This window comes from Cucumis melo, chromosome 9 (genome assembly GCF_025177605.1).
Source record: "Cucumis melo cultivar AY chromosome 9, USDA_Cmelo_AY_1.0, whole genome shotgun sequence".
Taxonomy (NCBI): domain Eukaryota; kingdom Viridiplantae; phylum Streptophyta; class Magnoliopsida; order Cucurbitales; family Cucurbitaceae; genus Cucumis; species Cucumis melo.
The window spans coordinates 1,921,458-1,933,489 of NC_066865.1; the positions used below are offsets into that span (position 1 = coordinate 1,921,458).

The following is a 12,032-nucleotide window of genomic DNA, read 5'->3' on the forward strand; positions in this document are numbered from 1 at the left end:
TACTTGTCATCAATTTCTAACTTCTACTCATAGGGTCATCATATATTCAATTTGTTTTAAAAAATAAATTGACATAATAAGATAGAAGAAAAATTATATAATTAAAAATAATCCTCAAATATTATTTAACTGAAAAAATTGCGAATATATATATTGGTTCGTTGTGGTTGAAAGTTCACATTTATTGTAACTAATTAAAAAATATATATATATGTTAAACTAAAATCCACTTCATCTAATTATAAATTATAAATATAAAAAAAGAAAACGTAAAGAATAGTGATAACAATATTACAACTAAAATAAATCGAAGAAATAAATCAATCAAACTTATAATATTACAAAAATAATACATAAATGAAAATCTTCGCTTACCAGAAAAATAGTTCCTTTAATTGCATTACACCAAACCTAGCTCTCTTATTACAGATCTCCTTACTTTATCTCATTCATTCATTCATTCATTCCCCACAAGATGAATTGTTTCAGATCGAACTGATGATGATTCCCCCACAAAATGCTCTCCCAGAGTGATGCAATTTGAAAACCTCACAATTTCCTTCGACATTTTCGATATTCACCAATTTCTAGCCTAAATCCAATTGGAATCTCTTCGTTCTTGCTCATTCCGGTATTTAAGAACAACCCACAAACAATAAAAAAAAAAAAAAAAAAGAGATCAATTTGAAGCAATCCCAGAAGAACAAATTTGGGTCTGAATGTGGGTTTTTGCGTAATGGGTTGTCGGTCGATCGATTGATGGGCAGTAGTTCAAGACTGCTGGAGGTGGTTTCAGGAGGGAGGAGATTTGATGGCGCTATTTGGGTGGTGATTATTTCAGGTAAAAGTGGCGACCTGAAGAAGAAGGTGCGGAGAAGACGATGCGGCTTCATTTTTCGCCTAGCATGAGAAGCATCACGGTCTCGAGTAGTAATGGGTTTATCGACTTTATGAAGATCAAAGTCGCAGCTCGTCACATTTCTTATCGAACCCTTTTTCACACCATTCTCGTACTCGCTTTCTTGTTGCCATTCGTCTTCATTCTCACTGCTGTCGTTACGCTTGAAGGTGTCAATGACTGCTCCTCTCTGGGTACTGTCAATGAACTTATTACTTTTCTGTTTACAAATTTGTTTTTCTGGTTAACCTTTATGTGTTAGTGATGTCTTTTTAATTTGACTGTGATGGATCTTATCTGCTTTTGGGTATGCAATTATGAAAATTTTATGTCATGATGTTGGTCATTTCAGAGTCCACTGGAGAAGCTGATTGAATATTTTTTTGTTTTATTTTATTAGAGATGACCGTGGATGACGAATCCAATTTATATTTTATAAAGTTTTGTCTTGTATTTTGTATATTTTGGGGTCAAATTCTTATCTAGGCTATAATTGAGGCCAAGTTTTCTTGTGTATATCAATCTGCATTACTTGGTTCCATGAGGTCTCTCAGTGATGCAAATGGCCCTTAAATACTGATGATTAGCTACCAAAATAAGAAAATTTGGTCTGTCTTGTCTGAGCTATGGCAGTGCAAACTGCAACACAATGAGCAAGGAGAAGGCAGTAGAAGGCAGTTGAGAGCAAAGTGCAAAAAAATAGCTTAAACATTATACAAACCTAAGCAACTTTTTTAATTAATCCTTAATCTCATTTGAGAACAAGGGGCTGTATTGATATAAGCTACATAATCTTTTTATTCTAAAAATATGAGGCTTATATATATATAAAGAAGCCTAACTGGTTAGATGAAACTATGAGGCTTTTAATTAAAACAGGAAATTACATTTTGGGAATAGAAACTGTGACCATTTTGAACAAAATTTACAAGTTTGTAATTGGCATTTCATCGTTCATTTCTATTAATTATAGTAATTTGTGTCCTTAGTTCCCTTCTTTTTTGTTGCTAGATTGTTTTGGCAGGACATGGGGACCTCGCCTTCTTGGTAGGGTTGATGCTTCAAAGGTGATGACCTGATTCATTTTTTTTTTTATTTTGCTTTCCATGGCCTTTTGTTTTATAGCATTTACTTTTGGACTATTTCAAATTCTGTTTTTGTTGGAAACAAAGCTTTATTGTTGTTATTGGCAATCGTATGCAGCAGAGGTTGGTGAGTGAATTTTACAAGGTATTCAACCAAGTTAGCACTGAGGAAATACCAGATGGTCTAAAGCTGCCAGATTCCTTTAGTCAGTTAGTTTCAGAGATGAAAGACAACCGTCATGATGCGAAAACATTTGCTTTCATCCTGAAGGCCATGGTATGTTAAGTTTATAATTTATTTCAATTTTCACTGTATGGTAAAGATAAAAAAGTCAACAGGGGCCCAAGTTCATTCATATTTTTATGCCCTGCCAAAGTCTGGAGTTTTTGTTTGTGATAATCTCATTTCATAAAAGTTGATTATGGCTTACAGTCTATTGATAGGTATGCATTTGAGTAACCCAGGAAATATCGGTATCCTCACTTCTTTATCTAATACATGTATAGGAAACAAAAATTCTTTACTGTAAGCTATACATTAATAAGTAGTTCTATTTGTGATATGCAACAGTATGTTAACTTTTCAACGAACATGCCCTTCTTGAAAGATGAAACCTCATTGTTCATTGTTGTGTCTATGTGAGCATGAACGTATGCAACCATCATGGGTTGGCATAGTGGTAAAAAGGAGGCATAGTTTCAATAAATGGCTAAGGTGTCAAGAGTTCAATCCATGGTAGCCTCTTACCTAGGAATTAATTTTCTACGAGTTTCCTTGATACTTAAATTTTGTTGGGTCAGGCAGATTGTCACTTTTAAAAAATAAATGATCAGGAAGACATGATCAATATTTTCTCTGTGATCTTTAGCTAGAGGATGCCAAATCTTGGGCGTTCTTAGGTTTTTATATCCTTTGTAAGAAAATGTGAATGTTTATGGAATTTCTCAACTAAGATTGGGCCTTAGGAAAAAGAAGGAAAACGATAAAAGGGAGTTGAAACCTTCCTTCGAATATTGAGTTAGAAAGTAACAATGGTTGTTTAACAGATTTCTCAAAACTGGTTGGAGTTGGTAGGGTGCTCCAAATTAAACTGTTATCTGTGGACAGGGGGACTGTTAATGACGACAAGAAATTTTGTAGACCACAAAGTGATCAGGGACCAAATGAAGGAAAGGAAACCTTCGCGTTATGAAATAAATGAACGTCGTGAAAAGAATGATCAGATTATTTACCAACCTTGTCTGCTGTTAGAGAACAGAGTGTAATGTCCTGAGCTGACTATAGGAACAAAGAATTTCTTCTGTAGGAAAAGTCCAAGAATCTTGTAGAGAATAAATATTGTTAAATAACTAATTAAGTAGAAACTGAGTGTGTTTAGACCTCATCCAAAAGGACCTTCAAAATAAATCGATGGTTACTCACCCTGAAAGTACCCAATACATATGCTATCGAGTTTATCTTTTTGTACGGACCTTTATTCTTTTTTTTTTCTTTTTTCTTTTTTGAAAAGGTCTTATTAAGTACAACTTGGGGTGGAGCATTTTGAAAGATTTATCTTCAACTCATCCATAATTCAAAGAGATTATTTCCAATTCATATTACCCAACAACTTTCTTGGAATGGCATCCACTTGTGTTCCCAAGATGGAGCCTTCTGCGAGATTGATAATCTATTTATATATTTTCATCCAAAAAGAAAAGATAAACTTCTATTTATACACGATCTCAAAGAGAATACTTTGATAGGATTTGGAACTTTGTATTAGAAAAGCAAATTATACAGAAATGGGGAGTAAGATTTGGCGTGTCTTTAGCCAATAGTTATATTAAGGCTCCTCAGTGTCTGTCAGTGATTGAGAGAGAGAACGATAATGGAATTTCATGGATATTTTTCTTTGTTTTTTTATAAAAAAATGAAGAAGAAAGAACGAAAGAAAGAAAGAGGGATAATGAAATTTCATGGAGGTTACAGAGTTAATAAACCAGAAAAGTCGATTTTGTATGTATTTATTTCATTTTTGAAAATTTTGTGCTTCATAAAAAGTTTTGTACTTCGTCAGCGGGATCTTTTTTTTTTTTAATAATTTATTTTCACAGATGGAGAGATTTGAGAAGGAGATAAGGGAGTCCAAATATGCAGAGCTCATGAACAAACACTTCGCAGCTAGTTCCATTCCTAAAGGGATTCATTGTTTATCTCTGCGATTAACTGACGAATACTCATCAAATGTTCATGCACGCAATCAACTGCCTCCTCCCGAGTTACTGCCATTGCTCTCTGATAATACATACCAACACTTCGTTTTGTCAACTGACAACATTTTGGCAGCTTCAGTTGTTGTCAATTCTGCTGTCCAATCATCTCTCAATCCTGAAAAGATAGTTTTCCATGTCATTACCGACAAGAAGACTTATGCAGGGATGCACTCATGGTTTGCTTTAAACCCAGTCTACCCAGCTACTGTCGAAGTTAAGGGTACTCACCATTTCGACTACTTAACAAGGGACAATGTTCCAGTGCTTGAGGCTGTTGAAAACCAGGAAGGGATCAGAAATTACTACCATGGGAATCATATTGTAGGGACCAACCACACCAATACAACTCTTCGAGTGTTTGCCTCAAAATTGCTGGTTCGAAGTCCCAAATACATATCCCTACTGAACCATCTCCGCATGTACATACCTCAGGTAATCTCGATGCTGTAGGGCAGTCCCTTTTTTCCCCCTCTCTATGGTGGTCTATTTTTGAAATATATTACTCGTGGAAACAAGTTATAAATAGCATCATTACCACCACCCACCAGTTTTGGTTTCGAGCAGACAGTTTTATATGTGAAATGAAATTATAAGTTATCACTATCCATGACTCTGATTAATGATTATCAAAAACCTCGAAAGATGTATCTGTAACACATATCAAGAAAGGCTTTCTTTGAACTTTCAATAAGGGGCACATTAGCCGGACAATTTTCTTGCAGGGACAATTCTATTGGTTTCATTTTCTTAGATCAAGTCTACTTGGAAATAATGTCTAAATAGCATGGCTAACCCAAGCCCTTTGAAGAATATTATGGATAATAAACATTATTTTACATGAATATGTAGCAAGTCATTACTCCGTTCTTTTGACATTTTGGATTTAAACATGAACTTGTACAATTTGGTAGTCCTTTTCTGCTCCTGAATTGTTCCTATTTCATTGTCACTGCACTTGAGATTTTGAAAATTATCATTCTTCATATGATGTACAGCTTTTCCCCAAACTGGACAAGGTGGTCTTTTTAGATGATGATGTTGTAATTCAACGTGATCTGTCTCCACTTTGGGACGTTGACCTCAATGGAAAGGTTAATGGAGCTGTTGAAACTTGTAAAGGTGATGATGAGTGGGTTATGTCAAAGCGATTCAAGATCTACTTCAATTTTTCCCACCCCCTCGTAGCAATGCATTTAGATCCTAATGAATGTGCTTGGGCATACGGCATGAACATATTTGATCTTCGTGCCTGGAGAGAGTCGAATATAACAGAAACTTACCACTGGTGGCTGAGAGAGGTATGCTACAAATCCATTAGTTTATGATTAATTTAATTTCTTGAGTTTGCTTATTGTAGGCAATCCCATTTACCATATGGCATTCTATTCATTCTGTTTGGTGATTGCATGACTGTCTCTAGTCACTAAAGAGTAAAGATGCAATTCTCTGATGATCTTGGATCAATGGCTTCTTTTGTATGTGGCAGAATCTTAAGTCAACGCTGACATTGTGGAGGCTGGGTACACTACCACCTGCTTTAATTGCATTTAGAGGTCACATTCATCCAATTGATCCCTCATGGCACATGCTTGGCTTGGGATATCAAAACAAAACAAACATAGAGAATGTGAAGAAAGCTGCAGTTATTCACTACAATGGCCAATCTAAACCATGGCTACAGATTGGCTTTGAGCATCTCCGGCCATTTTGGACCAAGTATGTCAACTATTCTAATGATTTCATCAGGAACTGCCACATTCTAGAGTCATAATTCACGAACTATAGGAGGTAAAAGGTAGAGAGACAATGCCATAACGAAGCAAACTATGTTACTCTGGAACTATTACTACTCGGCTAAAGAAATTTGGAGTTTTACATACATGACACGGTGAGCCACATTACGCAATGTTTTAGATCGAGTTATATTGCCATATGCCCTGTGTCCGACTGAGACCATTATGTTTGCACAAGCATGGGATTCTCTCATCAAATCGTAATGTAGCAATTCATTTGGTCTTAGTTGCTGAGGGTACCGCCTTGGTTCTCATGAGTATATTTTGGAATATAGCAGAATGCATACAATACCGAACATCCCATCACATAGCTGTTATCTACAGAGGCACGAGCAAGGCTAGGAAAGGTCCATCGGTGAGTGCCTCTCCATATGGTTGGTCACCAAACAATAATTGTCTGCCCGTCATCTTTTTATATTTCATAGTATCAAGTTTTCTGTTTTGTATTTGATAATATATGATGACTTTGAGGACAAGGCCTGACGGCTATTGGTTCATTGGATTGGAGAATTCTTCATAGGTGGGTTCTGTTTTATTTAGATTCGTTCTGTACTAGATATATTTTTAACAATGTGAAGAAAATTCTTTCTATTCTGTCACATCTACCATTATCATCATTTGAAAAAGGGAAACTACAAGATAGCATTTTTTTTGGGTACCTAACGTAATGAGGGTCTAAATGTCAAAATTAAGGTGGATTCTCTTAATTGGGTTGGTTAATATTTTTATTCTGTAAAGCTGTAAACAGAGTTATTCGAATCTCCATTAGTTTTTAGATGCTTCAAACACAACACTACAAGATAAGATTAAACGATGCATATCATAAAGATGCTTATCATAGAACTTGCTAAGTTGGTGATGACAAGAAACCCACCAAGCTTTTATGCCACTTAAAATGTTCACTTTTTCCCTTTTAAATTCCTCATACTTCAAATTCAAGACTTAATAATGTAGTTTAGAGCCCTTGTTATCTATTGAAAGATGAGTAAATTTTCACTAATTAATTTCTCAGAATTAGTTGATTGAGACACTAAGCATAGGGCAAGAAATTGAATCTTAAGGAAAAATTAACATTAGATCATAATTAAAGCAAACTTGGTTGGACTAGACACGTAAGAGATCTATGGTTCGAACCTCATTACAAAGTAGAAAATATTAGTTTATGTTCTTGAATTTTAAGAGCTATGTTAATTTGGACTTTGTATAATAATCGTATTTGGACTTTGTATAATAATCGTGTCATTTCAAACCATAAAGTGTATCAATTTTTCATTTTATTGCATTCTATTTGATAAAACCTTGCATAAAATCTATAATATAGACACTTAGGCTAATTTTTTTTCCAGAATTATTCATGCATCTATTTACCATCGTCTATTTTACGAAACCGACATTTGGAGAAGTCTACACACATTTGAGAATCAATGCATACATGATTTCAAAGGTAATAATCATAACAACAGATCTAAAATGACTTTTGAAAAATTTCAAAAGTTCAATGAACTTAAATCATAAGTTTCACATGATATTGATCAAACAAAAACTAGAAAAGGGTGCACACTAATCCATTATAGAAATTGGGAGATTCAAATCAATACAGTACTCAAAGTTTGTGAGGAATGAATAGATACTTGCCTCCCAAAAAAAAATGACATTAGATGAAAAAGGAAAAGAAAATTCAAATAAAATTCTCTTCCACAAAACTGATTGAAGAGCAATTGGCCACATTGAGATTGATTTGGACCCTCTTGGCATTTTTCTTTTCTTTAACATTATCTTCTTGTAATTAAAATGATGGAATTGATGGATTAATTGCACTTAATCCACATTAAATAACCAATTGATTGATTCTTCCAAGGCCTAACGGAGGAATCTAAAAGGGCTCCTAAATTATTAATGCCCAAAGCAAACTAAGCTAAGCATCCAACAACGTTAGAAAAATATTACATAGTTTTATTCATCATTTTATTGGAATCGTTCTTGTTAATCAATCCATTACCTTTATGCCACGTCTATTCTTGAATGATTTGGTACCCTCCACTTCAGTTCATCTCTAAATTTTTCTTCTTTTCTATTACCCACATGGATGATTTGATTTGGGTTTGTGTTTTTGAGCTTTGATGTGAATTTATGGGGGGAAATTAGTTAAATTTAGAAGTAAAGTCAAAATCTTGCAATGTTTTTAGGTAATGGGTAATGTGTATTTTTGTAAGAAAGTTTGAATTGTGGCGTTTTCTACTTCCTCGGAGCTGTTTAAAATACGCGTAAATATTACGATTGGGTAATCGATTTTAATTTTTGGGAATATCAAGAAATCAACTTTTAAGAAATGGAGTCATTGACCCCAGATTTAGAAGACTTTGAAAACTCCGGAGGAGCCTCGTCTCTGAGTTCTTCTTTGATCTCTTCAACTGGTTTTTGTACTATTATTATTCATAGAGCTTTTGTTTTTTCTTCACTTTCAACCTCTGAATCAAGGTTTGTGGAAAAAAAGACAAGTACCCAGATCAATTTTTCAGCCGAGTTCATAGCGGTTAAGGTTAATCAATTTCTATGGGGTGTTTTTATTGATTTTTTTTTTTAGGTTTGAGGATCGATTTCTTTTTTCGATTCTGAAACTACCCATATCTTGAAATCAGGAAGTGTTTTAGCCGAGCCTGAGTCGTTGCTCTTTAGCTTTAATAGTGTTCGTAATTCTTTTTCTTTTCTTGCTTGTTGTGTTTTAGAGATAGAAAGGAATTCTTTGAGTGAATTTGTTTGTTGGAATATATCTAGTCTTTTGGAAGACGCAACTGATTGATTGCTTTTGTCGCTATTTTTCTTTTCCTTCTAGATATAAGATTGAAATCTGAAGTTTGTTTTGTTTTTCCATATGCAGCTGCCTTCATACTTCTGATTGTTGCATCTTCTTTTATGATTTACAACTTACAATGAAATTGACTTTTGTTTTCCGGGTTTCTCTCTTTTTTTGCAGAATCTCCGTTGTGAGAATCTGAGGAAAAAAAAATTCTGCTAATTAACCGCATTCGAATACTCGGGTGGGATTTTTTTGATTTCTTTTCTTGGGAAATCCAATTTGTTTGCGATTGATTGAAGACACAAGTCAATATGGCTGGAGTGGGAGATCAATTGGAGATCAAGTTTCGACTGAACGATGGATCTGATATTGGCCCCAAAACTTTCCCTGCTGCCACAAGCATAGCAACCTTGAAAGAAAGCATTCTTGCACAATGGCCAAGAGGTGTGTGAAATTTGAACTTCTTTCTCTTAATTTTGGCTTTTGGGGTGGTTCATTTTACTTGAAATCCTATCCTATGCTGATCTTGTAGCTTTGTTTGTAATTAAATTATTTAAGTTTAAACATTTTCAGCATATTGGCGTCTGTTTCGTCATTTACTCAAAATCAGACAAAATCTTTAGACGAAACACAACACGAGTAAAGCTCTGATCTGATGTAGAACTCTGCATTTTCTTCGTTCTTATTGTTGCCATTTCAGAAGAGACATTACACCCTGATCGGGGGGAAAACGTTTAACAATCCATACTGGTGCATAAAAATCCATGATATCCGTTTTATGTTGGATCTTCTATAAGCATCTTGAACTTATTGATTAGATTTTATGCCTCTTTGAAAGAGATTCTATTAGAGAATGTTGGATTCTTTGTCACCTGATGACATTCTTAACAGAAGAATGCTCTTTGTTTTCCATTTACTTTGGATCTTCTCCTTTCTTTCCTTTTTTATTTTGTCTCAACTTGCAATATATTTCTGAAATCATTCATTTCCCAAATTATACGCAGTGGTAAACTCTTGGGTTTGAACTTGATGAGGAGGCCTCTCCTAGGCCTTTTACCCTTATCGATGTGTTCATTCATTTGATTGCTTTTCAACCTCTTGTATTCATCTTATTCCTTTTTCTATGCTCTCGGGACCTGATCGACTTGGTGTCTCGTTCACTATAGCTTGAATCTGTGATTCTGATTAACATATATATAAACTCATTTTGTTTTTTCCTGAGACGGTAAATCTTCTAATATCGTTATACAGAAGCATTTATCAATTCGATTTAGTGTCATATCCATTGTCCTCCCAACAGTGTCACCAGATTCTAGATTAATGAGAATTTCGATATTAGCTAATGCAATAAGGATGATATGTTTGCTGCACTAACACTGGCTAGATTTTAAAATGTTTCTTCTTTTTATTTATTTATTTTTTCTGTTACCATCTTATTGTGTAATGTAAGACGAGTGATCACAATTATTATTGTTTTCTCTGAGGTACGAGTAATCGCAGTTATTTGTTTGAGCAGAAAAGGAGAATGGTCCAAGAACAGTTAAGGATGTGAAGTTAATAAGTGCAGGAAAAATCTTAGAGAATAATAGAACACTTAATGATTGCAGAAGCCCATTATATGACATTCCTGGCAGTGTGACAACCATGCATGTCGTTATCCAACCACCAACTTTGGAGAAAGGTATAATCTGTTCTATAAAAGTTTAAATTATCAATGACTTAAGATAGAATGAATGTTGCTTTTTTGACATCTCACTTGGATTTGTCTGGAATTATCTTTTGCTGTATTTTGAAGTTTCCTCTCGTTCCACTTCAATTGTTTGACAATGATTTAAGGTTAAATTGCAAATTTGGTCCCTTTGATTTGTAATAATTTAAAATTTAGCCCCTACAAATTCATAAACCCTTCATAAATCCAACCGTATAGCTATTTACGAGGTTTTGTCAAATCACAAGAACTAAATTCTAACTTTTCAAATCAATGGGGCTAAATTTTAACTTTCTTTGAATCACGGGGATAAAAAATTATTTGGATGAATCTGCTATTTGGACTGTTCATTAGAGTTGTCTTCTAGAACATAAAACCATTCAGAACTTTTGGAGTTCAGCTGATTGGCTTTTATCTTTCAAAGGGTTTGTAATAGATGTGTTTAGATGTCTTTGCGTTGTTATGTGTATATGCATATGCAATTATTCTTATTTTGCTCGAAGGATGTGGAAAATATGATAGGAAGAAAATATCATCAGGTCAATTGTTTGTTTAAAAATAGCTTAGAATATATATGTTGAAGGATATGTTTGGGAGTGGTTCTAAAATGGTTAAAATCACCTTTGAAATATACTTTTTATCATTCAAAATCGATTTTGATGATATCAAAATTGCATTTAAAAGTGTGAAATTAAATATCAAATGAATTTTGAGTGATTAAAGATATATTTTGGAAGTGATTAGAAATATGACATAAGTGATTTTAACAATTTTAGTAGAATCAGTCCTAAACATGTCCGTGAAAAACTGTTGTGGCTGTTACTACATGTTGAAGGCAAGGCTATTGAAACATTGAGGTTCAAATGGGATTACTGATGGAAAGTTTATCTTCTTTGGCTGAGCAGAAAAGAAAGCTGGAGAACAAGCAACACAAAACAAGTGTGTTTGTGTTATACTATAAACGGAACTTGTGGAAGTTCTCGACGCCATTTTTGAGTGCATAAAGATAGCAAATTTTTCCTTTTAAAAGTTCTGATGCCAATAACAGCTTGGAATCAGTTGAAGAAGCTTTTTCTGGAGCTTGTGTTATTGTTTTCACAGTAGTAAAAGTAAAAGAAAAAAAAAAAAGAAAAAAGAAACAGACAGAGGTAGCAAAGATCGCAAGGATGATGGGATATTTATCGACACAAGCCAGTTGTTAGATCAGATCCATGGCAGTTGAATGAATGTCTGGTGATCTATTATGGAAGGTTGTTGCCTTTTCAACATCCATTGTTAGCTTCATTTGTTGTTTAGATTGATTTTGTGTAACTCTTCTGCTATCTCAAATGTTTGTGGTGAAAGCTTTATATACTTGAAGTTGCAGTTAGTTGTTTACCTTTTTTCTTCTTCTTCAAACTGTATCACCATTTGGGCCCAGACCCCAACTTCATGATACTTTTCCCAAACAAGGAATGATAATATTTCTTTGATTTTCCTTTCTTGTATGCTTGAA

General features: G+C 34.2%; 2 protein-coding genes across 11 annotated transcripts; both read left to right on the forward strand.

The window, feature by feature from the left end:
- Positions 1-370: 370 nt before the first annotated feature.
- On the forward strand, positions 371-6,631 carry LOC103498523 (probable galacturonosyltransferase 14). 2 transcript variants are annotated; one of them, XM_008461151.3, is made up of 6 exons: positions 371-1,092; positions 1,910-1,965; positions 2,102-2,260; positions 4,081-4,671; positions 5,235-5,537; positions 5,726-6,631. In XM_008461151.3, exons 1-6 carry the CDS (start codon positions 882-884, stop codon positions 6,008-6,010), a joined length of 1,605 nt encoding a protein of 534 aa, XP_008459373.1. In that variant the 5' UTR covers positions 371-881; the 3' UTR covers positions 6,011-6,631. The 2 variants fall into 2 exon arrangements, with proteins under 2 accessions (XP_008459373.1, XP_008459374.1); XM_008461152.3 differs by having other exon boundaries at positions 372-1,092; positions 2,105-2,260.
- Positions 6,632-7,853: 1,222 nt separating this feature from the next.
- On the forward strand, positions 7,854-12,014 carry LOC103498522 (membrane-anchored ubiquitin-fold protein 2-like). Of its 9 annotated transcripts, none has more exons than XM_051090201.1 (4): positions 7,854-8,062; positions 9,007-9,273; positions 10,346-10,510; positions 11,443-12,014. In XM_051090201.1, exons 2-4 carry the CDS (start codon positions 9,141-9,143, stop codon positions 11,496-11,498), a joined length of 354 nt encoding a protein of 117 aa, XP_050946158.1. In that variant the 5' UTR covers positions 7,854-8,062; positions 9,007-9,140; the 3' UTR covers positions 11,499-12,014. The 9 variants fall into 9 exon arrangements, with proteins under 9 accessions (XP_050946158.1, XP_050946160.1, XP_008459366.2 ...); XM_051090203.1 differs by having other exon boundaries at positions 7,892-7,963; XM_008461144.3 differs by having other exon boundaries at positions 7,908-8,062; positions 11,314-11,914.
- The last annotated feature ends 18 nt before the right edge of the window (positions 12,015-12,032 follow it).